The sequence below is a fragment of the Vigna angularis genome, chromosome 2 (genome assembly GCF_016808095.1).
Source record: "Vigna angularis cultivar LongXiaoDou No.4 chromosome 2, ASM1680809v1, whole genome shotgun sequence".
NCBI lineage: Eukaryota > Viridiplantae > Streptophyta > Magnoliopsida > Fabales > Fabaceae > Vigna > Vigna angularis.
The window spans coordinates 37,144,377-37,171,950 of record NC_068971.1 but is presented as its reverse complement, the minus strand read 5'-3'; the positions used below and the strand labels follow the sequence as shown (position 1 = coordinate 37,171,950).

General features: G+C 31.1%; 3 protein-coding genes across 5 annotated transcripts in view; all 3 read right to left on the bottom strand.

Annotated features, from left to right (window-relative positions):
• The window catches only part of LOC108328874 (ferredoxin-dependent glutamate synthase, chloroplastic), a 28,975-nt gene extending 23,792 nt beyond the window's left edge, over nt 1–5,183 (bottom strand). Inside the window, exons 1-2 of one of the 2 annotated variants that reach the window (XM_017562756.2) lie at nt 4,717–5,183; nt 2,007–2,334 (exon numbers count right to left, since the gene is read on the bottom strand). In XM_017562756.2, coding sequence (XP_017418245.1) covers nt 2,007–2,334; nt 4,717–4,977 — 589 coding nt within the window. In that variant the 5' untranslated portion in view covers nt 4,978–5,183. The remainder of the gene's footprint in view (nt 1–2,006; nt 2,335–4,716) is intronic. The other variant, XM_017562757.2, reaches the window with a different exon arrangement.
• Nucleotides 5,184–14,874: 9,691 nt separating this feature from the next.
• On the bottom strand, nt 14,875–18,847 carry LOC108328402 (phosphatidylinositol 4-phosphate 5-kinase 5). Its single transcript, XM_017562268.2, has 8 exons — nt 17,582–18,847; nt 17,300–17,467; nt 16,864–17,029; nt 16,657–16,773; nt 16,237–16,430; nt 15,825–15,955; nt 15,644–15,716; nt 14,875–15,429 (listed from the first exon to the last, which is right to left on the bottom strand). The coding sequence occupies exons 1-8, from the start codon at nt 18,784–18,786 to the stop codon at nt 15,150–15,152; spliced, it is 2,334 nt and encodes a 777-aa protein (XP_017417757.1). The 5' UTR covers nt 18,787–18,847; the 3' UTR covers nt 14,875–15,149.
• Nucleotides 18,848–20,473: 1,626 nt separating this feature from the next.
• LOC108328603 (uncharacterized) lies at nt 20,474–21,978 on the bottom strand. 2 transcript variants are annotated; one of them, XM_017562486.2, is made up of 4 exons: nt 21,808–21,978; nt 21,504–21,627; nt 21,306–21,378; nt 20,474–20,835 (listed from the first exon to the last, which is right to left on the bottom strand). In XM_017562486.2, exons 1-4 carry the CDS (start codon nt 21,836–21,838, stop codon nt 20,578–20,580), a joined length of 486 nt encoding a protein of 161 aa, XP_017417975.1. In that variant the 5' UTR covers nt 21,839–21,978; the 3' UTR covers nt 20,474–20,577. The 2 variants fall into 2 exon arrangements, with proteins under 2 accessions (XP_017417975.1, XP_017417974.1); XM_017562485.2 differs by having other exon boundaries at nt 21,504–21,631; nt 21,808–21,967.
• Between the last annotated feature and the right edge of the window lie 5,596 nt (nt 21,979–27,574).

Here is a 27,574-nt window from a genome sequence, read left to right as displayed (position 1 = left end):
CACACACACAGAGAACTAGACATCTAGAACATGAGACTAGATATTTGCAAGTGATTTGATAGTGACCAAATAACGGGTGGCATAATAGGCCCAACAACCATGCTAGAATAGACTTTGATACCATTTAAGAAAATGGATTATAAACCTAACTCAACTTCACAAAGCTAACTTATAAGGTGAGATTTACACTCGTTTATATGTTATATATTATGAGTTGATTATATCTACATTTGACGTGTGATCTACAATACATACCTTAGCATCATGGTTTAGACATTTCGAGCTTAGGATTAGATATTATGGGTGATCCAATAGCAAGTGACATGATAGGCCCAACAAATCTACTTAGGATATCCAATATAGTTTTAATTAGACAATGATCCCTTATTTTTAAAAGTAACAAAGTGAGGAAGATGCAAGGGAGGTAGGTGTTACTTCTAAAATAAGCAGGTGTTATTTCTAAAATAAGCAGGGTACAGGTGCAAATATTGCTAACCTCAAGGTCCTTCCATTGTCAAGAAGCTTCCATTCTTTGGGAAAACTTTGGCATTTTCAATTAATATTGGGTTTGTCCCAAGGATACTCAGAAGCTCTTGTTCATTAATTTGAAAGGATTTAGAACTGCACAACAGAAAGCGCTTGGCTCTCTACTTGCAATTATTTAGTGTATACGGTTGGAATAGAATTTTTTTATGAACGGAGGAATTTGACAAGTACGATGTCTAGAGTTTCATCATTTGAAGTGGTTTCGATTAAACTATGGGTATGACTAATTTTACGACTTATATTTTTGGGGAATCCATGCTATAAGGCCATAGCCAAAGGGCACTACAAAGCACCCACACATGATAAATAAAAGGTTTAAGACAACTGCATGTTTAACAATGAAAATAAAGCTCCTATATAAATTCAGTTCCTCTTCAATAAAGTAATTATACTGAAATACAAAGATACACAAAGTAAAGTGATACCAAACAGCATATGCTGTACTACACAAACTATGATGCAGCAACAAATATTTACAATGTATGAACTCTTATCATTTGTTTTATTCAATGCCTTAATCGAAACATGCTTCAACTACAAGTTCTACAAAGCTTGTGTTTCATAGGTGTTGAAGATATGATTAAAAAGGATGAGGCACATTGAAGATTGATTGTCACTTCAATAAAGAGAAAGACACGTTCAGGAAATATCAACGTTCTCTGGTCATTTTTTCTTTCTGACAGTTACCATGTCCCCTGAGCATTTTTCACTTTCCAGCAGTCACTGTCATTTATCCATTTTTGTTTCAGTAACCGTCATGCTCTCTGACCATTTTTAACAAGCTTGACTCATATGATACATAAGTTTCAGCTTGAAGGAAAGTGTTAAAAGATATGATTTAAAAGGACGAAGCATATTGAAGATTAATTGTTATTTTGACTTTCAAGTCATAAATGTAACAATAGGCTTGTATGACATTCACATGTCATCAATGACTAAGCAAATTAGAGAATACCATGCTCAATCAATGAAAAATCTTATAATGAGTTTGAATCTAAATCAGTCTCACGAAACCAACTTATAAGATTAGGGTTATCCCCTATTTATATACTCATTTCAAGCTATATTTCTAGTCAATGGGTTTTTTCCAATATATTTCCTCACAGTCCACCACCAATGCCCATGTGTGTGGATAATATGGTAGGCAACTTTTTTTGTAAGGGATGAGATAGACTTTGATACCATCTGAGTTTAGTACAATTTATCCCTACAAAATCAACTCATTAGCTTAAGGTGTTTCAACAGTCATACATACTCTTTATAGACTCTAGAATCAAGGTGAAACTCAGATTTTTTTCCTAGAAGAAATAAGAAAATTTTCGTTACACAAAAATGGGGAGAACATCATGCAGCATGCAATATGCAACAGGAATCAACAAAAGTTACAAACACTTAAACATGACAAAAGACATTATTGGAGCTCAACTAATCATCAAAATTTCAAAACAAGACACATTAACCTTTCTTTGCCTCATTGAGAAGCTGTGCATCTTTTGGTAAGAAAACCATTCCTACACCAGTATGCGACTTGTCAAAGGAAGCAATCCCTTGCTTGTTGGCCCAATTGTCAAGTAGATCCCAAGGAACTGCAGTCATCAGCCCTGAACCATCCCCAGAATCATTATCAGCTCCACAACCACCACGATGTTCCATACAACTTAAAGCATTTAAAGCATCCTTGACAATCTCATGTGATCCCTTATTTTCCAAATTGGCAATGAATCCAACCCCACACGCTCCTCTCTCTGATAGTATGTCCTCCAAGTTTGCAACCTGTCCAACAAGTGACTAGGATACTCAACATGTTATCATGTGGATTACATTACAAAATGTCTAACAGTTGATTAGCAAAACCTTTGAAAAATTAAGTTCTAAAATAACTCAGACCCCACAATGGTGGAACTTCTATGCATCAGGCCAGAGTCACCTTTAATTAATTGAAAACCAAACTGCAAATTATAAACTGAAATACAAGAAGAGAAAGATGTAACACTCATTCTATGTTCCAGTTTATTTAGAAGTTATGATGTTTCATAGAATACTTAAACCAAATTCACACCTAAACCAGATTATACTTGTTACCTGTCCATTGCTAAAGCAGCATTTAAACAAAATTGAAAGTGGACAGCATATGTTGGTTCAATTCGTAAGGAAAAGGATCTTGGTTGTATCTTGTGAGTGGACAAAATATGTATTGGGAGAGCTTTTTACTGTTAAAAGGGTCAAGCAAAGTGGCTCAAATTAGTTGTAGACGTGTGGTCCAATGTGGCTTCCAACCAAGGGTCTAATACCAAAAAAAGCCCATTGAAAAACAAGCAAACAAACAAACAAGGGTACATTCAAGTACAACTAATTGCTACCATTCTACACATGGATTTGATATTGACCAAAAAGTCGATAAGGAATTTTACACATTCATGAATTAATAAAATGACACTCACAATGACATTTGTTTTCCTGTACATTTGCTAAAGCATCATTTAAACAAAATTGAAAGAACAAACAAGGGTATGTTTAAAAGAGCACACTGGGCTGGTGGCTTGCTATCATTCTATATATGATATGATTAACATCTCCAGTACATTTCCAAAAAATGCAACTGGTAATCTGATATTGTAGAATGCATTCCATAATAATATATATAAAATAATTTAATCAACTAAAAAAAACTTCATCAGTGGTAAGCTCTAGAGCCTGGAAGCTGCATTTACATTCTTCCCACATTATTGGAATTTCTTAAAAGAGCAACTTCATAGGGAGATTGATAGTTTAAACCCAAAGGCAAGATATTCAACTGTACATGTATGAATCCAGTTCCACTGAAGTATATAGTCCAAAGTTAAGGATGAACATAATCGGTGAATTAGTCATGTAACTAGCTAATACAAACTGACCAGCAGAATCCTCTCTATGCTTTTCCAGATACAGTTTCTGACAATTAAATTGGCTTCACATCAGGCAGGCAGATTTTAGAATTTAGATACAGTTTTTCTTAATAACGAAGTGGCGGAAGATATAGAAAGGGCAAGACATCGTGGTTTGGATTTGAGAAAGCTTATGATGTAACACAGATACTAACACAACACACGTGTAGTCTCCAAAACGTAAGACACGACACGGATCTACATATTAGATCATTATATATTTACATACTCAAAAACCATATATAAACAAGATTAATCGAATATAATAATGTAAACACATATATGAAAAGTAGTGTTCATATAATGTGTTCCTTATTTCTATAATCATAATAAAAACTTATACAATAAATTTACAAGTTTATGGGGGGTTTTTAGAAAATCATTATATTTGTCGTTATTAACATTGTGTTGATGTCGGAGGCAAAAAAAATGTCTCAAATAGGACACTTCACCCATACGTGTAGTACAAATCCTACAAGCCTTAGAGTGTCGATTCATGGGGGGCACACTATTTATATTGCTAGGCAAGTCGGGAAATGTTCTTACATAAGTTGGCATTGAATAAAGACATTGGGGTTCTATTCTTCTGAACTAGCAGCTAGATTTTTCACAATTCAAAAAGTCTCCAAAGTCTTAATTTCAAGGACAGTGACGAATACGGTGAAGGAAACCTATATTGCTTGCTGTGGCCTTCGTTATTGATGCCTGGACTAGGCTTCTGGCCTCGAGTTTCCAGGTTATACAGATTCTCTTTCCAGACAAAGATAAATCACTTTTGGAATGGTCTTTTCACCTCAAAGTTCTCTGAATCTATCTCTTGTTAAAAAGAAATCAAGAGCTCCTACAAAACACTATTCCTCGTCTAAATGAACAGCAATTAAGTCAAGGAAATTCTTTACACAAAACATTCCCCAGCCAACTAAATAGCCATGGCATTTTGCTATAGAAATTTCCCCACCTATAGCGTAAAGTACTGAGTAACTTCATTTCAAGATGATCGTGAATAATCATGTCAACAAAATGAGCTTGTATATAGTTTCCTTAGAGTTCTTCTTCATTCAACTTCTATTTTCATTCTCTCGAGATTTTCTACAGTGTTGAGTTGACACGATTGACTGTAGAACAAATCTGACAGTGTTTTCCTCCACAGTTCAATCTTCCGATCCACAACTTCTCATCGCAGGAAAGATTACAAAACAGAAAAGTAATAAAAAAAATGCTACATATCAGGAAAACAAAAGCAGACCTGCGGTTGGGAAGAAGAAGAAGAAGCAGGCGATGCCTGGAGGCTATTGTCAGCCGCGGTGCGGTCGATATGGAGAACAGCTTTGACGGAAGAATGAGAGAGTGGCGACGGTGCGGGAAACGCTCTCAATTTGCGAGTTCGACGCTTGGGTTTGCGGCGGAAAGGGACGGGGTCAAGGAGGAGGTGAGCGTTGTGGAGGGAAGGAAATGGCTCAGAGAGGCGCAGCACGTGTGGAACGGAAGAGACGGAGTGCAGCGCCATGGTGAAAGAGTGATGAGAGTGAGAGAGTGAGTGTGTGGAGAATAGAAATGGAATAGAGTGGGTGAGTGAGAATTAAGATAAAAGGGAGAAGAGGGAGAGGTCAGGAAGACGCTGAGTCACAGGGGAAGTGTCTGAATCACACACACGCCACCAACTCCAAACCTCACTCTCCTCTTCCTCTCTGGACCTGATCTCATATGAGTGCGCACTCTCTCTCTCTCTCTCTCTCTCTCTCTGCGCCACTCTCCCTGCCTGGGTTTCTGCACTCTGTGCTGCGTTCCACCATTACTTCCTGCGGTGCGCGCGTGGAACACCCATCTTCCTAGATTCCCGTCTTATTGGAGGAACATGATTCGTGCTCTCCCTTCACTTTTTGTCTTGTCATTAAATTCAAATTCTCAATCATGAGGTTTATTTTATTTCCACAAAAGAAAACTCAAGAAACAATGCAATTACATAGTTGTCCCACAGTATAGTTTGGCTTTATATTCATTAATAGTTTATTACATTCAATGAAGAAATCATGTTTTAAATATATTTTAATATTTTCTTTGTATTGTGGATCTTGTCAGAAAAAAAAATATTATGAGTTTGGTTTCTCTTTGTTAAAATACGTAAAACTGTGTACATCACAATAAAAATAAGGTAAGTTTATTCAACTTTTAAATGATACCAAATCAGTTTACCATTTGTTTAATTGGAAAGGTTAATAAGAGTACTGGAAAGATAAAGAAATGTTAAAAATCAGAATCAGTTTATAACAATAAAAAAATACTTTACAAGGACATAAAATAAAATAATGCATTATTGCAGTAAGACTTATAGGTATATATGGACACAATATGGTATCGAATGCACCAGATTATTTTCTTAAGCGAAGACCTTAGGATCGGAGAATCTCTGTCGATCACACGTTTCCATTGTTATATTTCAATGATAGGATACTTTTTTTGTTTAATTTTTTATTTAGAAAAAAGAGGATAACGTCACAAGATGCCTATATTGAAACTGGCAACTTCCCGTTCGTTAACAAAAGTAACAGTGCGAAAATGACCTGTATTTCCCGGTCACCAGTTAGATTACAATATGTTTATTGATGTGCTGGAAGGGAATAATTGTAATAGAAAAATCATATGTTGACCACGTGAGAGGAGGTGTAAGCAATTCTTTATATTTTAACAAAAAACATATAACAAATGGTGTATGTATAATTAAATTATGTAAACAAATATGAAAATATTTATATTAATTGTTATGTGAAAGTGAAAAAAGAAGGGAGTTGTTAACCTATAAGAGTAAGATGTGTATCTAGAATTTTCTTTTACATATATTGCAATGAAATATATATATATATATATATATATATATATATATATATATATATATATATATATATATATATATAAAGACTACTTTAGTTTTAAGTGCAGCATTTTCAAATCATGTGTTTAGATACATATTAAAAAAATTGTGTGAAATTAATTAGTTTATTGACCAAAATTGAATTATTTTACTTTCTACGTTATGATATATGATAATACAAATATGGTTTTTTAAATGTAAATATATTTTTAATATTAAAATAATCTTAATTTTTTTCTTTAATTTTTAAATTTTAAACTTTTGAGTCTGAAAAAAATATTTTAATTCTTAGTTATAGTACTTAAAATACTTATGTACATTTGTTTGTTTGTATGGAATGTCTTGTTCATAGTAATTCATGATAAGTTATTTATGAGATTTATTGCGATCGTTTTGGCTAATATAAAAACGAATATCGGAACATATTTGAGGGATTGTAGAGATTTCGAGTTATGGCATCTTAGCTTGGATTTACGTTAATTGTGAAAGAAATGATCAAATGTCCATGAAGGTTTTATATGACTCCAAGCTTTCACCACAAAAAGCTACGAGTTATATCTAATTCTCCAAGAATGTATATTCGGTTACGAGGTAGCGTATTGGATTCCACATGAGCTATATTCTATTATAGTCCTCTTATTCGATTTCACAAGGGTATATTCGAATACATATTATTCGGTTCCAAGATCCCTTATTTAGTTTCACGATTTCAAGTAAATGTTATATAAATTCAATAATTTATTTTTCTACCAAGTTAATTATCTAAAATGTTTTAGGTCTGAAAAAATAATTTCAAAATTTTAAAAGAATTATATATATATATATATATATATATATATATATATATATATATATATATATATATATATATATATATATATTAGAATCAAAATTTCTATAAGGACTAAAATCTTCTATGCATTGTTTGGATTGGGAATAAGAATATAAATAGAAAGAAAACTAAAAAATTATAAAAAATAAAGAAAAATAGTAAAATGTGAACTTGTTTAAATTTAATAATTTAAAATTTTATATCATAATTAACCTCTATGCAAGCATGTGCATCCTTCAACTATTTTACATTTCACATATTTAAATCAAAATCTCATTCAAATATATATTATAATTAACTCTCCTTCACTATAAACGATATATCAAACCTAAAATACCACAATGTTCCTGTTAGACTATTTGATGTCTTTTTTTAATTTCTATAGAGGGAATGTTTCATCTTGTTAAAAAATTGAAAAAAAAAATAAGTAAAGTCAACTTTGAAAAATTGAATATTTATTTTGATAAATAATTTATCCAAAATATCTTGATGTATTAACTCTTATCTCTTTAGGAATATATTTTATAACTTCTAAGTCAAAAACTTTAATGAAAGTTAAATTTAAAATTCTTGAATATTTAATTTTTTAAATGAAATAAATAATACACTATAATAGTTTATTTATAGATTTTTCCTTTTTTATATCCATTATAAAGTTATATCTATAAACCACTATTGATTAGGTTAAGAAGTCGTGGCACATACTATCTCAAATATATATGGGTTATTAATTAATGCACACTTTTTTATATATTAAGAATTGATGTTTTACTAACTCTTTTACAACTACAACTCCGGGATAACTTAAAGTAGGAAAGAAAAAAAGCACATAAAATGTATGAAACTCATACATCTAATTTTGGAAATGACATATGGTCTTAAAATATTTATCTCATATACATATCATTTAAAAATAAAAAAGAATGCACCTTTCATTTATTTGGAGTGGTATGATTAGTACAGTATCAATCATTTTTGTTTCCATACAAGTTACCTACTGTGATGACTTAGTTTCAAACTATAAAAGAATGGATAAATTCCAAAATTGATTTTTGTGCGGCAAAATGTTTATGCATAGAATATAGAAGGTTTCTGGTTAATTTATACTTTTAATCTACTTGGGAATGATTTATTTTTTAACAGTAAAAAGAGAATGGAAATATTTATCACGATAAAAAAAAAGACTTTCAAAGTCCGTTTTATTTTATCATACTTCTCTAAAAGTCGTTCATTTTTATTAATTTGCATTTTATTTTTTGTTATTATTTTGTACTAAAAGAAACTAAAATAAATTTTGTTTCGTAAAGGCAAAGTTGAGGACTAAAATAATTTTGTAAATAAAAAAGTACAATGATCTATAGACAAAAATAAGAATTTAGTCAAATAGAAAAGGATGTAAACAATACTACTACTTTAATGAAAACTGATAGATAAAGTTCATTATTATCACTGCTTCTTTTGAAATCACTTTTGACTGAACCTGATGCAAAGGGAAAAAACGCAAGTCTCTTTCTTTTTTTCTTGAAAAGTACTTATTTTAGGTAAGTGATTTTAGACACTTGGAAAGCATCACATTTCTATGTTGATCCAAGTGTCTTACACTTTTATGAAAAGAGATGTTTTCGAACTAAACACGAAAGCAGTTGTTATGAATACGATGACTATAAACCAACAAGAAGAGAAATGCTTTGTTTCATCAAAAGAACCACAACTTGCTTAAATAGAAGAGAATATGTTACTTTTCTTCTTTGTAGCACATTCTTATACTATATGCGCATATACAAACTTAACTAAAAATGTGGAAATGACGACATCATATCCAGAAACAGAGTGATTTACACATGTAAGAATTACTTTAATATTTTTTAATATATAAATATCAAATTGAAAATCAATCACATGTATGTACATATTAAGTGTTTATTTATAAAGAAATTATCGTTGGCTTTTTATTTGTTTCTACTTTATATATCTGTATGTCTATTTTTGCATGTAAGATCAAAATAGCTTTGTGCCTACGGTTTTACACAAAACTAGCGCTACTATAAGAAAACACTTTATTATTCATATACCTACTTTTGTTTTTTTTTTTTGGTATAAAATTATCAAAGAAATCATCACTATAAGATTTGATATACAAGTAAACAATCATATGCTTTTAAATCACTTATAGCACACAAAAATATATAACCAAAATATAGAAAACCAAACAAAAATTCATATACCAAATTATGAAAATTTAAATAACAGTACCATAATCAACGAAATCTAAGTTACAGATATGATTTTAGGCATGAGAAGTTATATTGAAATGTTTTAAACAACAAAATCAGCATCATTCCTCTAAATATATGTTACTTGTCATAACAATAAACTGCAACAAAAAGATAGGTTTAGCTGAATTTAGAGACGGCGATCCCTAATGTCTTAACATTCCTCTTAAGTAAAAAACTACCACTAAAACCTGGTAATTTTATAACCTTAATTTGAGTATTTTCTTTCAAACTTTTATGCATATAGTCATTCTCAGATAGAATTTATTTTACTAATTCAAATCATGGTTACATCATGACAAGTGTAAGGTAGTGGAGTTTTGTTATTATAAATACACCCAAATTTGTATTAATGTGAACTAGATGAGAACAACAATAAAAAAAAGTTGGATAAGAGACACGTCAAGAAGTGAATACTCAAAGATCATGATGTTGGAGAATATTTTAGTTCTTATCTACAAGTAACAAGGAAAATTATATTTTGACACTCTCGTTTCTTTTACTTTATTACAACCCTTGAAAATAAAATATTATACTTAACTAATAAAAATAAATATGAATAAAACTTTAGGATAAAATAATATTTTTGTCAAATGAGAGTATAGGATGTCAACATATTTTCACCCTATATCAACAAAACAAAAACAAAAGGAAAGATGATAAATATGACAAAAGAAAATTCTCATATGTTACTCAAAATTATATTTAAGAGACTCAACTTTTCTTAGAAAGACAATTTGAGAGATGCAACTTGTTATCGAACTTATATTAATAAGATATATGAATAAATAATTATAATAAAAGTATAAATCATCTATTATTTTTGTCTTTTTTCAAAAAATTTAATTAGGTTTTCAAAATTTATTCGTCTCAATTAACTCTTCTTTTTAAATGTGTAAGTAATAGGCTTGAATAGTTAATGTTATTTAAATCATTAACAAGTAGTGCATTTTTTATTAGCAAACGAGTCAACCAGAAACACAATTTAATACATAGTGACACCAATAAAAGCAACACACTCTATTGAGCAATTATTTCATGTTGTTGTCATTCCACTTTAATACTCATCAAGAGGTAGACCAAACATCAAGAACAAACTGAAGGCTAGGATAAGATGTCTTTTGAAGCCATGACCTTAGATATGCAATGTTTATTTTGTGGCTTTGTTAGCATATTTATTTTGTGGAGACTTAGTTGGATGCATTTACTTTGAGCTTGTATTTCCTTTATGTATTAGGAGGGGATGTATTCCTATGTGTTACTTTGTGCCTCCCTTAATCTGTATTAGTAGCTTCATTTTGATGTAATTATTAAGTGAAACTATTGAAGTTCCCTGTTTTTAGTAGACAATAAAGTTTAAGTTGATGAACCAATATGTATTGCTTCTTGATACGTCAATTTCTTTTTAGCTTTAACAAATTCCAAACATGATGTTTTAACAAATATTGAAATTGTCTCATTGAAAAACATTACATTAACTACTTTAACTTTTTACAACACACTAGCAACATTGATTTTACAATTATATTAACTACAAACAACAAACATCATCCTTATTAACCATTTTCCCAACATAAAAATAAATTTATTAAATTTGATATTTTCATCCTTTCATCATCCCTTTCTTCTATCTTCATCACAATTTCATCATTTCTTTATTCTTCGAACTTTCTTTAATTCCTTATTTACTGCACCATTATAGTCAACCAATTATTTACACCCACTTTGTTCAACAAAACAACAAAAATTCACTTCAAATGTTGTGAATATACACTTTTGGTTTTTAATAACAAAAAAAGACAATGAATTTTGCTTCTCTTACCTTGAACTAAGTGCAACCCAAAAAATGTTTCCTCTTTTTCTTAGGAGTTCTACCAGTTCTCAAGCATTGTTACCATAATAGCAAATGGATTTTACACCCAACCTCCTCCCCCACCACCATGAGAAGACACGTTAGGATTTTATGTCCTTAAAGATGAACAAGAATGATAGTGAGACATACCTCAACTGAACAATCAAAAATGGGGAAGACAATATTTTCTTTCAAAGCCAGAACATTTAAATGTTAGGGAAAACACAACAATCTCTTAAAAGGGTAGATTAAACATGTCAACTACAATGAATTTTAAAACCAAATGACACGTATCTCATCAATTATTACAGCTCATCAAGTACAAACATCATTTCACTCAAACAATGAAAATGACCTATTTATTAAATATTGTCTTTTTTTATAAAAAAGTACCCGACGAATCAAAATTTGAAGATATAACTGAGATTTAAAAAAAAAATGACCAAATGAGGATTTAGACTTATAATATATTAAAGTCAATTTTTTTCTCAAAGTTTAGTGAAAATGAATTATACCGAACTTCAAACTCTAAAATGCTATCATAACTTATTGTAACAATTTTTGTTATGTCTATCATATAAACTATAATTAATAAATTCATAAATATCTAATTTTAGAAATAAAATCTACATGTTTCGGTACCAAAACAATATATTAAATCAAACTATAATATATAAGAAAAGCAAATTTCTTCGTACTAATCCAATTATTGATATATAGTTCCTTAAAACATTATATATGATTTAGTTGCAATTTTTTTTCAAAGATTTTTACGAATCTTATTTTTGAGTTATTTCAATTTAATACTAATATCTTCTAATCAATTTTATAAAAGTAATGAAAGAGACTATATAATTATAGAATTGAGCGTATTTTGTTTAAATTATTATTATTATAAATAGAAATTTTGGATATATAATATGTTTTAGTGGTATATTTTAAACCATATATACCATATTAAAATTTAAAATAAGCAAAATGATTAGTTAAAAGAGTCCACAAACCTCATTTGTTTTTTTATTAATAAATATATTCTGTCGAAAAAAAAAACATAAACAAGTCGTCTACAATCAAATAAACTCAATTACATATTTTTTAAAGAAAAAAACTATACGTGCCAAACACTTAAATTAATGTCATTTTATACATTTTTTGGGCAATTTATGTGATGTGTGGACATGGCTTCCCTTCTGAAATGATAACACAAAATTGTTATATATATAGTGGCTTTTCCAGCATCCTAAAGTCGACCCATTTGTCCTTTACTTATATCTGAACATAACAATACATTCCTTCCTGTTCCACACTTTTTCTTCTGCATAACCTCATCCACAAACTACATTTGAAAGGTATATATCCTTCCATCTAGATTATCAACTATTTCTATGTATTTTCATGCTATCTCAATGTTTTTGGGAAATTTATTCCCTCAATTAAATAATACACATATTGAATTTTGGTCAATGTCATTCAAATTCTATTGTTATTACTTAGATCTTTTCATTGAGGATTTTTTTTCTTCAAGGATATATGTGATATAACTCATGACAAGTTAAGGGAGATTATTGTCATAACCATGTGTCCAAGGTTTCAACAAATTTTCATAACACAATTAATAAAAAAGACAATAATTTACAAAAAAATAAATAAAAATCATTTAAAAATTACTTAACATTGAGACCATCTTATATTTAGATCACTTAATATTTTTCAACACTCACGTAATATTAATAGACTTTCATTTAAAAAAAATCTATAACTTACTTAAGTAGTATAAGTTGTAAACTAAATATGATTGTGTTATTAGAAGAAGCACCTTCTTTCCGTGCAATTAATCTCAATGATAATTTGGATACATTTATAAAAATAAAAACGATTACATACAAAACTTCTAAAAAATAAAAACAATAGATTATATTATTCAATACCTTAGTATAGAAAAAGAAATATGTTAAAGACAAGAGAATAATATTTTAACATGATAATAATATACATGTCTAATAAATACTAACAATAGATGATTCTATCAATTATGATTAACATTAAGATCCTACAAATAAATAAATTAATGTTTTAGAACCGTAAACAAGAATTTGATTAGTCGATGGAACAAGAAATATAATTGGGAACACATTTTTTTGAACAGATTTCCTGAACACAATTTTCGGAATAAATTCTCAGAACAAATTTTTCGAAACATACATAATTTCTTCCAAAATAAACTTTCCTAAACACTCTTCCAAAATAATTTTTTAATGTAAATTTATATTTCAAATATTTGAATCCATAGTACAAATTTAGAAGAAAATCCATAATATAATTACATTCTGAATTATACTATCTATAACATAAATTTGAAAGACATTTGAAAATGTAAATTATATTCTAAATTGTGTTGTATAATTCATAGAAATTTGAAAAAAAAAAATCTGAGATGTAAATTATATTTCAGATTCTATGATTCATATTGTAAATTTACACTTTAGATTATATAAATGTGAATTTGAAAGTCAACATGACCGTGCAAATTTTTTATTAAGGGGTGTAACTAATTCATTTCACCAAAACTATGGGATATAAGAAGAAAGCATGGAAGTGCGAGAAAAAATTATTAAAGTTAAACACTTTGTAAAAAACTCATAAATTGAAGGCCTCAATATTGTCATATATATATATATATATATATATATATATATATATATATATATATATATATATATATATATATATATATATATATATATATATATATATATATAATTTCTTCATGATAAACATCACATACAAAGTGAGTAAGTTGAGAATGTTTTGCCTTCCATATTCCACCACTTTGTTCTCTTTTATATTCTTTCTATTATATTATTTTCTGTTTTAGTTTATTTTTTTATCCACCCTCTTTTTCATTGTTTTATCATTGATTTTTTCTTTTATGTTGGATGAGTTTTGTTTTAAATTTATTTTAATTTTTCTGTTTCTATTTCATGTTTAAATGTATAAATTTTAAAATGTTTAAAAACAGAACTAGTTCAAATTCTACTTTTAGATGGACATATTTGATATTGATAATATATTTTTTCATGTTAACATTCTTTATGTATATATGAGAAAACAATTTGGTAGTGATCATAATAATTTTAGGAATAATAATATCATTAGATAATTGAAGACAAAAATTTGAAAACATTTTTTCAATTTTATTTATTTAATAGTTATTATTTCCTCAAGAACTTACATTTTGTAATTGCATGAACATATATATTTAAATGTAGTTTCTTATTAATTATATAATAGTAATTTACTATAAAACTTTAGAATTACAAATTTATTGTTTATTATTTCCATAAACTGTGGTTTTGAAATGTTGATGGTATGATATTATATTCATGGTGACTCACTCTCATGAGAATCTAGAAGTTGAGTTTACAAGTACACGTGACAACCCTGTTCTGACAGAAAAACCCGCATCAAACAGAAGTGAGAGAAACAAAAATAGTAAACATATACATTGATCCATTTAGTATATACATTCCAATCAGATAGGAATTCCATGTCATCTCTTAGAAAAGAATTACTAATAAACGATACAGTAATATATTCTAGCTACAAAATACACATACATAGTCGCTCTTGTTAGAGTGTTCTCCATCATGTATTCACTTACGCTATTTATACTGTACGTCCGAACTATACAAAGAATGTAGGAAATTAAGAAGGTACAATAAAGAATAATGTCCAAAATCATCTTAATCTCGATTGTATAAACAAAATTTCCCTTCCCAACGTTGCTATTTCTGCAGTGGATATTTGCAACCATGCTGCACTCATAAGGAAATGAAAGAACCATGTATACCTTTCAAGAGTTTCCAGTGAATACTCTAAGTATGAAATCACGAAAACGCCTTGAATATTGTATAGGATCAACGGCTGATATTGAAGTCGGGTCATATTGAATGGATTTGTAGGCATGCTCAAGCTTCTTGCTAATGTCATAGTCTTGAAGTATGTCTATGATTCCAAAAGTCAACGAAACATTATAGAACTCTCCAATTGGTTCTCCTATAAGCTGTAATTCACAACCACTTCTTCTCACCGTCCTTTCAACCCTTGCTGGCATGTTCACACCCAACTTCACACTGCAGATACCCAGATAGACACAGACAACCATAATAAGCTTTAAGCTTTTCATGTTGAAGGAGTGATAAATTCTTACATAACATAGAAAGCAACATTAGACAATGACAGAAAATGGTAAAATGTTATATACTATACATTCTTAACGTAGTATAAGGCTAAATCCATATAACAGTATATTTATGTATGATAAAACAACTTTAAACAAACATTCACCTAGAAGGATCAGAAGGAGGTTCATCTTTGGCTTCACTTGTGGTATCGGGAGTTCCTTCATTTTCTAAATCACCTGAAGTTGGAGAGAGAAATGGTCTTCATTGGATTGTCAAAGCTCATATACTCACACATTTATTTAAATATAAGGTTAGACATAGTTCATTTAGGATAAGAAAATTACCAGCAGGAGTTCGAGATTGTATAGGAATAATTTCCCCGTCTGGCGAAATATCTTTGAAATAAATGCCCACCAGAAGACTATAGTCCATAACTCCCTCCTGTTCCAGAATCTCACAGTCCAAATCAACTTGTCTGCAGAACAAAATATATGCTTAGTTTAATTTGACATAAGACAATGAATTAAAACTGCGGAACTAATGTTGATTCCCAATTGTTTAACTTAGTTATTTGCTACAAAAAATTATAACCAATCATTGGAAAATCAAGTGAGTGAATTTTAACTCCATTTGTTAAACATATACGTGTATTTGATCACAATTGAAATAACTGATTTTCAAAACCCCCAATTGTAGTCCAATTTAACTTTTTCATACAAAATTATAAATTAAGGTATTACAGCCAGCCCTTATCACCTGCAAAATTCTTCAAAATGTGACTTCTCCAGTTGAAATATGAAATTAAGATCAAGATCCTTAAGTATAGTGGTTTCACTAATTTCTGTCTCAGGCTTATCTGAGGTGCGTCCAAGTGAAGAACCCTTCAGATCGTAGCGTCTATGGGTGATAAACTCAGAACAGAAGAGGTTGCCCATTATGATAAACCGAACCTGGAAAGCCAAACATATTAAGAAGCTTATTATAGAAACTTCACAGAAATACCTATTTTCATACAAGAATAAACACTAGTTAACTCAATGCCAAAAGTTTGAAGTTTGTACAACATAAGATATATTCAAAGTTTAATCTGGAAAGGAAGCAAACGAGTCATCGCCGTTTCATACAAATTTCTGTTAGAGGGGACTTCGTGTGTTGACACTAACAATATGAACGTACCTTCTTCTGAATAGGTCCATTTAACTTCACACAATGCAGGCCATAATACTTTGTCAAAAGAGTATTTTTGTAGTCTCGAAAGTGATTGTAATAGGATGGAAGAAGTCTCAATAGAACCTGAACACAAATCAAGCAGGGCCAAATTTTAAGAAATGTATCTTGGTTCCTGAGAAATTTCAAATACGGAAAGACCAGAGTGGAACTCACTTTCACTTCAGCTTTCTTCATTGTCTTAATCATGTATTTGTCGTCATTGGTCAAGTAAAAGAAGCTGCCACTTTTTCCAGGAGAGGAAAGTTCGCGAAGGGCATCATTTCCACATAAGGATAACATGTAATCAGCTGGATCCACCATGAATAGCTTCCTAAGAGTTCTGAGGACAGAGTGCAATCTATGAGCGTTAATCTCATTCAGTAACTACATCTAACTACTTGAATATAGCTTAGTTTTGGTGGAATTCTACCATTTTTTTTATCACTTTGATTACATGTAATATAACAAAATTAAACTGGTTTATGGAAGGAGGGAACCACATATTAGCGTAATGACAAAAGGAAATGTCATAAATGTGTTAATTGGATTACTTGATTATATACGCAGAATAACTAACAGGAAGAACAGATTAATTAATAATATGGCTGACCTAAAAACTACCGGGCAATAGTCCTTCCACTTAAAGTCACAAGATGGATGTGGTGGAGTATATTTGGATCCTTCGGGTGGAAATCTTGTCCACACTTTCTCCTTAGGATCAAAAGCTGAAGGCTTCAGATCAAGTGATGCTGTGGGAGCTGGCCTTGCAATAGAATGCCTATGAAGTTGAAGAAATTATAAAATATGAAATATTTGCAAAGTCACAGGCAGGAGGAAAAGGAAAGCAATGAGAGCCTGAAATTATGAAAAATTTAAGAACAAGAACACAAACCTGAGTCCGAGCTGCAAATTGAGCATGAGCTCATAATTTTTGTGTCCTTTGCAAATGGTCTCTCCCTGCCTCTTTGACTTCTTGGGTGCTTTGAGAGGTTGGAGTTGAGCCAAATTTTCAGCAGCATCTTCTACACGTAAAGCAGTCAAGTCTTCCTCGAGATCACTCCCCATGGTTGGAGTTTTAGCACTGCCATCACTCTCCCCACCATCCAACGTTTGCAACCTATCAGCTGTTCTGTCCAAGCCAATACTGACCCTTCCATCTACTGACATTCTCCTATTTTTAGCACTCTCCCCAGTCTTTGCGGACCTCCAAACCGCAAGCCTCTTTTGTGATGGCATAACCTGAACCTTATCTCCAGGGCAAACCAAATAGCCACTCAACTCACTATACAACTCTTGAGGATCCCAATTACTATGGCCCTCCCCCTCTTCTGATTCACTTGGATGGTATGTCCCATTCGGATCCTTCCCATCCTTGCTGAAATTCCCCTCATAAGAACTTCCATCTGCCCACCTGAAAATCCCATTCCCCTTTGGCACGCCATCTTCCCAAAACCCTTCAAACTTATTCCCATTAGCCCAAACAAATGACCCTTTACCACAAATACTCCCATTCCTCCATTCCCCCATATAATGGCTCTCATCTTTCCACTCATACCTCCCCTCCCCATCTTGCAAACCCTTCTTCCACTCTCCATCAAACCAATCCCCATTCGCATAACTCTTAAAACCATGACCATGTTTCAAGTTCAGTTCCCAGTGCCCCTTATAAGTATCCCCACTACACCCTGTGTAAGTCCCTGTCCCACACATGTAACCACCCTTGAACTCCCCTTCATATGTTGCCCCTGAAGGCCAACTGAACCTACCCTTTCCCTTTGTCTTCCCTTTGTACCAATCTCCAACGTACATGCACCCATCCGTCCACAGGTATTTCCCCAGCCCATGTGGGAAGTTATTTGCCCATTCCCCCGTGTAGTAATCCCCATTAGGTAGAACCTTCTCTTCAAGGTATACCTCATATACCTCGTTCTCATTCTCATCTTCCTCGTCATAATCATCCTGGTTATCTTCTTCTTCCGTAACCTGTGCCAATGATATCGTCCCAAATATACTGTTAGCACGCTTCTTCGCAACTGCATGCGTCTTTCTCATCGTTGCCTCCCATGCCTTCATCACACCGCTATCTTTTCCAATCATTTTGCTCTCTCCTATCTTCCTTATATCCTCACATTTGGTACTTATCAATAATATTCACGGACACCCCACGTATTCAAATACATTCAGAGAATGATATTTTTTTCATGCATCCTTGGAAAACATGCAATAATTTGTGTAACATGCAAAGGAGGCTATCGATGAAGCGGCCATTCTGATGTTTTTTGTTTCTGATGAACCAAAACCGTCTCGGATGTTGTCGCAGGCTTTTTTGTTTCTTGGCATCTTGATTTCCATAGAGTTCGGAGACATGTTGATGTTACAGGAGATGCACGATGCCCCTCAAACTGTGTCAAACTCCTGACAGCTGTCACTTGCAAAGTAAGTTAGAGGACCTGTCCTTAATTTGGTGCACGTGCCGTGTGATTGATTCATGAAGGTATGTTTTGATATTTTTGAATGGAACATTGAAAAATTCATGTTCCTGTGGGTCACGTCTCCTACAATCTCTAAGAGCCATGACACAAATGAGATTGGTGCTAAAATCAAGTTGTTTGCATGCTATTTTTAGCCTATATTTAACAAATTTTCCAATTTGTGTTTGTTTAATGTGCGCAATCACTGTCCAACCATTGGTAATTAATGTTTCGATTTCATTAAAGGACAAAGGTTGGCAATATGGTTCATCTTTTTTTTCTTTGCATTATAAAGTATATAGAAAGTAGCCATAGAATTTCAGTGTTTTCTGATTAAGTTACAAGTTCAAGTGTACATAGCTGCATATATTTTGACCTATCAGAACCATTAGTGCAGAAGATTTTCTTCGTCCTCTTCTTTAACCAATGTTTTCACTACAACAATTGTATGTTTTTTAAATGTTGATAATCTACAACAGCCCTTTATGTGACAAATGTAAAATGAAAAAGATGTTACGGCTGATAACAGCATATACTCTCACATATCCAGCTTGAGTTACTCTTCAACCATGCATAGTTTTAATGGATATTGAAGACGCTATAATATTATGCTGAATATATAAATAGTCCATGTGAAATAAAAGGGTCAATAGCTCAATGCAATTAAGTCAACATTATTTTTCTTTGTTTCAATCCAATCCCCACTTAATCCAATTTAATTCACAAAAAAATCCAAAATCATGAACTGAATCTTAGTTTGTTATGCTATAGTTCAGAAACTGCATCAAATTTGTTACTAGTTCTGTCTAAATTCATGTAAGACTTGAACTTTAAATATTAAACATATTATATTTTAGTTTCTTTTATCTCTATTCGATCTTTCATAATCTATTTTGATCTAAGCTTGTGAAAACGTAAAATATTTCTTTTCTTCTCTGTCATGCCTTCACTCTAAATTAACACATTAGGTAAAGAGTTTTACATTTCTTTTATAAAGCATTTCAGAAGAATATTATTAGATTGAGAAGTTCTCAAAAGCTAATAAAAAGAAATAAATTTACAAACTGAAAACTGAAAAGTAGTTTTAGATTTTGAAAAATTTTAAAACTACAAAGAAAAGACCTTCACCTTTATTTTTCTGATTTTTTTTTTTCTTTCAAACTTTTGGTTTAGCCTTTTCTGTTTACATTAGATTAATTCAGTGATGAACATTGGAACATGAGAATAGCTATTTAACCATTCCGACATTCCAACAATTAGGACTCATTAATTCCAGTATCTGAGACTGAATGCAGAGAGAAGTGGGTATGAAATCATGGAACCTACGAAATGTTGCATAGATACATTGAAGTAATGAAGTTGCAAAAGTAGAGAGTAACGCAATAATAACACAATGTTGGTGGGTGTATAATATAAATCAAATCTTGTTGAGAGCAGCAAGGGTGAAAACTGTCGCAGAAGTTACTCCTGGAATGAAAAATTCATCACGAACTGCTTCAGGCATCACTTTCTGCTTTATCAACAGAGCAGCCAATGGAACACCAAAAATGCACAAGATTGCTTCCTTTGCTCCTATTCCAGTGAATCCTGATGTCTTCACCAAATTTTTCATTATCTCCTGGAATTCTGTTTTTGTCAGTGCCTTGTTTTTCCCATCTTTACTCTTTTCACGCTTCTACATTTCCCATTAAAGCAAACAATAATCAACACTGTTAATTCTATCAAAAGAGAAACACTGTGAATTGCAATTTTTTAATCTACTTTTTTAACATACCCCTTTCCAACACAGATATAAAAAAATAATCCAATGCTAAAGTATAAATAAATTTTAAAGAATTTGAAAAATAAATTCTTGTTGTAAATATCTCATTCAGCTGCTGATTATTATATAGTATTATCATATCAAACTAATGCAGATAAACTAAACAATAAAATATTAATTAAAAATCAATACAATTATAACAAATATATATATATATATATATATATATATATATATATATATATATATATATATATATATATATATATTGAATTTGTTTATTGAATTAAAAATTTCATAATAGTAACAGTGTTGCAGGAAAGATTGTACTAGCATATTTTCTTGTAGAAGTAACTTGGCTAAATCCTCACGTATGCACTTACGTTGAATTCTGTCTCTAAATCCTTGGTCGCTGGAAGTTTAATCTGCGTATTTCCGAGTTTTTCATTGAGTTTCCTGACAAAACATGACGCAAATTTGTGACAGAGAAAAGTGTTACACATAGCATAACAGAATCGTGTCACTTCATAATTAATTAAACAATAATTTGGCAAGCTTTTGATACGAAAATGGTTAAGTACTCGACAATCTCGCATACTGCTCGGTAAAAAACTGGGAATTCCACGGGGTCTTTCTCTTGGACCAATTTTTCATACCCTTCTTCTATAATCGGTTCAAGTTCTTTCAGCTTTTTTTGATCAGCCCCTGTCTCAAATTTTCAGAAAAAGAGAGATTATAATTGATGTAAGAACATGAATATGCATATAGAGCCACAAAACATGAGACAAAATAAGAAAAAGCAGAACAAAAGGTGAGATAAATATGACATGTTAAAATGTTTTTCCAAGAATAATGAAGAATAAGACAAGAAGTTGAATGTGGAACCTGGTGCAAGTTTATGCAGAGACAGGCCCATCTTTTTCTCTGGCTTTGGTTTGAAGGATGTGAGTTAAGACAATGAGGTTGGTGTTGCAGAGGTATATATATACACATAAAAAGAAACAACATTTCATGACCTTTTATGCAGAAAAAAAGCTGCAATAAAACTTGCATGGTGGGAAGAGAACATTGCATCTCTTAGGTTATAAGCAAACCTAATATATATATATAAAATAGGACGAGAGAGAGAGAGAGAGAATATGGAAATTTATTTCTCAAGAAAAGAAATGAATACTATTCGTTCAGTATAAAATTCTTGACTTGTTCCTATCACCAATATTCATCTTAAACCACTCATAAAAGACTGCTAGAAGACTCAATAAAATTTGAACAGACAAAATACAGTGTCTTGTGGAGTCAGCCATTTTTTATGGGTCTCAAACATAAAGTTAAATGTTTCTAACATTGATTGTAAGTTGGATTAGATGTCAAAAGATTCATGGTCACTAATACTTTAAGATGTAAAGTAAAAGAAACAAACATTCTGATGAAGTTTGGCGTTCTTTTTTTTCTCTACATTTGTTAGACTTAAATCTATTAACAATTGCCATTACATTAAAAAAAAATAGTTACAGCTTTCTTTGAAAGCAAATTCATCATTCCTCTTATTTCCAAATGAAAAACAAAGATATATTCAAATAATGCCTTTAAATGCTAATTTTTAACCTTTTTATATTTATTCTGTCTTTATCTCAGTTATTTAGTCAAATGATTTTTTAATGTTTTTTACATGAAGTAAGATTATATATATATATATATATATATATATATATATATATATATATATTACTATTTCTTTTTCTTTTTATATAATGCATGTTGTATAACTATGAATTTCAAAGCCCACTAATCACCTAAAATATTTTAATAGCTTTGTTTAGATTTTTATTAACTTTAAATATGATTGATTAGATCTTTGACGCGTTTAATAAAAGAAAATTAACATTAATATATAAATAAATTTTAAATAACTGTTATTGGTTATATAATTTTAAAACAAAATAAAAATTAAAGAAAGAAACCTAATTTTGTGGTCCATTAATTGCCAACACTAAAAATATCATCCACTATCTCCCTATTCCACCCTCTTCGAAACAACGTCAATTATAAGAGAGTCGAAGGTTTGTCACTATACAAAATTGAATTGCAGAAGCCAAAGGCACACTAAATTGAAATTAAGTTCCTACTTTTGTTGTTGCTTTTTGTTTTACTTTTAAAATGTCACAAAATTATACTTGCAGATGGAAACAAAATAACTACCGAAACTGTCGGAACAATCGGTACCGTTATAGAGTCGCGCAGCGGAATAAAATATTCGGAAAGCGTGTTACGGTCACAAATCAAGTTTCGATGGTCCGTTTTAGAAAAATAATTTTCTTAGAGAAAATTTATCAAACAGTTGATGTGCATAAAATAATAAAGAGAGTAGGGAGTAGAAAATTTGATACACTGGATTTTTATCCTGGTTCGATTCAAAAGAATCTACGTCCAATTGTTAATCACTATAAAAAGTGATTAACGTTTTCACTAAAATCAGTTTCACCAATTACAATAAGAGTGAATAAAAAACAGAGAGATAAAATCTTCCTTCGACGAACGAACCGGAAGATGACCACCTTGCCAACTCGAAGAGAACCGCTCCGACTATTGACACACGAAACGCGAGCTTCTCCTATTCACGAGACCAGGCAAAACATTTGAACTAGCTTTTTAGAACTTCCTCAGACAAACTGTATTCTCAAAAAGCTCAGAGTTATTCTACTAAGAGTTTTGGAACTAACTTATATAGCCAACTATTCCGAATTCGCAGAGATGAATTATAACTGCCACAGATAATCGATTATTGTTAGTGATAATCGATTATTTGAGTCCGTTACAGGGTTTTTCAAAAAGTGATAATCGATTATCCTGAGGAATAATTGATTATTCCAGAGACTTTGGCAGTTCTCATAAGAACCAGTGATAATCGATTATTTGGAGTAATAATCGATTATTCCAAACCAACAAGGTTTTCAGAAAAGCTCAGGATAATCGATTATAGCTTCTAATAATCGATTAAATGCGTAGCAGTTCTAGAAATACGAATTTTTCTAAGTATTACATGTTTAAGGCTTTTCCTAATACATTTATAATCTACAAAGTGCTTTTAAAACAACTATAACAATCTATCTTCTTGCAGCAGCATCAAAATCATTTATCTTTAAATTTACCAATGTTCCTCATTGGTAACAATCTCCCCCTTTTTGATGATGATCAAAAATCACTTTTTAAAAGCAACTTTGGGTTATCTGCAAAAGATACAAACTGACAGACAACAAAAAGAGTTAGTAGTAACTGCACATATTTCTCCCCCTTTTTGATCATAAGCAAAAAGATTTATAATGCTCCCCCTGAAGATATGCTCACCCCTCAACAAAAGAATAGGTGTATTTTAAACTTTCATAACATGAAAGAACAAAGTTCATCATAGAACACAGAAATTTAGCTCTTAATCAAGAAATACAAGTAAGACTTTAAAAAGGAGGGGTTGAAGAATAATCAGGAGGTAGAAGATGTCAACCAAAATTTTCTCTCCCTAAATGTAATATTCCCCTTTTTTAAAAAAATTCCAAAAATTTAAGATTTATTCAGTCCAATGCAATGCATGAATTTGTAACAGTCAGTTCAGATTAGGCTTTGTAATACTAAAATAGTTTAACATGAAAGCATTACAGCTAGCACAATTAGTTTAAAACTAACTTTGACAGCACAATTTACAACTTCCTAGACAACAATTGTCATACATGCATTCTCATATCACAATCTGCTCAATCCCATAAATTTAGCTATACATATCAAAACAACATATACAAAAATTCAATCACAAGAGCTGATTCATATTTTATCTTTCAACAGTCTTAAACAAAATAATTTACATCAAAATTATGCAAATTTGATCAGTTCATTTTCTGCATCCAGGCTCTCAATGTATATTATCATAGCTCATTCGTTATGCATTTGAACTTAAAAACAAATCTCCACAGAATCAACTTTGAAATAGAAATGTCAATTTAATTTTCACATGTCTTAATCATCCAAAAATGCTAATGAAAATCTGTCAGCCAACTCATTGAAATGATTTTTTCATAGTTTTGATGCTTGACAGAGATTACAACAAAGGTAACTTCAAAGTACTCATGAAATTGAATACTAAGCCAGTTAAACACAAATTCAATAGATAATTATTAACAAAGTACTGAAATAACAATGCACATGGCTTTACATGACATGGATGAAATTCAAAACATGAATATCTTAAATAGATGAATTTCACTTGATCAAAATGTGTAAACAGACAAGAACACACCACAGGATGAATAAAATAGTGATGAAAATATCATTTGCCTAACTAGAAATGAATATAACAGTAATTAAATAATGGAAGATCAAGTAAAAACAAGATGCAACATCACACTTTAAACAACACTTAACTCAAATACTTGGTGCTTGAACGAAGGCTTTTGGATACCACTTGATGGAGTTACATCCTGGCTTGTAGTATCAATTCAAAGAGCAGAATATCATAGATCTCTCTTATCCTTTTGAAAACTTAACCTGCAAAGTAAAAACAATATAGTTTTTGTACCCATAATCTCATTTGGGTCCTTTGAGGTTAGAGACATATTATTTTATAACAGGAATCCAAGCATATTTTCCATTTGGAACATCAAAATGTTTAATTCTACATTTGTTTGAAGTATGTCCCTTTTTCATGCAATAAAAACAACAAACATCATGCACTTTATTTTTCACAAAAGTCCCTTTCTCAACCCAAACTCTATGAGTTCTCTTAACTTTAGACCTTTTATGATGATGCATGTTTATATTGCTAACATTGCTCTTTCTAAAAACATTTTGAACATGTGAGATAGGCTTGATTCCTTTAGAAAGTAAATTTTCCAGTATATCAATGTCAAACATGTGACTTTTACAAGATAAACACTCAACAGGTGGTACAATAACATCAGATTCAGATAATTTAGTTTCTAGATTACTAACTTTGTTTCTCAAAACAACTTCGTCATCTAGTACTTTTTCATACTTCAATTTCAATTCATTATGCTCTTTCTTTAGCTTTTTATGAGCAAGATCAAGTTTTTCAGATTCATTTAACAAATCAAGAAATGCCTTTTGTAAATCAAATTCATCACTTGACTCTAAGCTAGAATCACTTACTTGGCTTCCTGCATCTTCTGAGTTTGCCATTAAGCACAAATTAGCTTCTTCATCTGAATTGTTTGAACTTGAAGAACTAGAAGCATTCTCTTCCCAAGCTATGTAAGCTTTCTTCTCCTTTGGAAACTTTCTTTCTTTCTTTTCTTCACTTTTCCTATTCTTAGGACAATCAGTCTTCACATGTCCTCTTTCTCCACATCCATAGCATTTAACACTTGATGGAGATCCTTGATTTTCTTTCCTTTCTTGACGGTATTTGTCTTTTCCCTTTGCTTTCATAAATTTAGCAAACTTCTTAATCATAAGACTCATATTTTCCTCAGGGGTCCAGTTAAAGTATGGTTTTTCATCTTCTACACCATCAACAGTTCTTTTAGGAATATAGGGACCATTTAGCACAGCTTCCCAGATGCCTCTGTCAACAGACCCCATAAAAATTTCCATTCTGACTTTCCAGAATGCATAGTTATCACCAGTAAAAAGAGGTGGTCTGTTGATGGATGCACCCTCAGCATATACTTGATTTTGATGACCGGCCATTTTCGCAAAAGTTTGAAGGAATATCAAAGCAAGGTCTGATACCAATTGTCGGAACAATCGATACCGTTATAGAGTCGCGCAGCGGAATAAAATATTCGGAAAGCGTGTTACGGTCACAAATCAAGTTTCGATGGTCCGTTTTAGAAAAACAATTTTCTTAGAAAAAATTTATCAAACAGTTGATGCGCATAAAATAATAAAGAGAGTAGGGAGTAGAAAAATTGATACACTGGATTTTTATCCTGGTTCGATTCAAAAGAATCTACGTCCAGTTGTTAATCACTATAGTTTTCACTAAAATCAGTTTCACCAATTACAATAAGAGTGAATAAAAAACAGAGAGATAAAACCTTCCTTCGATGAACGAACCGGAAGATGACCACCTTGCCAACTCGAAGAGAACCGCTCCGACTATCGACACACGAAACGCGAGCTTCTCCTATTCACGAGACCAGACAAAGCACTTGAACTAGCTTTTTAGAACTTCCTCAGACAAACTGTATTCTCAAAAAGCTCAGAGTTATTCTACTAAGAGTTTTGGAACTAACTTATATAGCCAACTATTCTGAATTCGCAGAGATGAATTATAATTGCCATAGATAATCGATTATTGTTAATGATAATCGATTATTTGAGTCCGTTACAGGGTTTTTCAAAAAGTGATAATCGATTATCCTGAGGAATAATTGATTATTCCAGAGACTTTGGCAGTTCTCATAAGAACTAGTGATAATCGATTATTTGGAGTAATAATCGATTATTCCAGACCAACAAGGTTTTCAGAAAAGCTCAGGATAATTGATTATAGCTTCTAATAATCGATTAAATGCGTAACCGTTGTAGAAATACGAATTTTTCTAAGTATTACATGTTTAAGGCTTTTCCTAATACATTTATAATCTACAAAGTGCTTTTAAAACAACTATAACAATCTATCTTCTTGCAGCAACATCAAAAT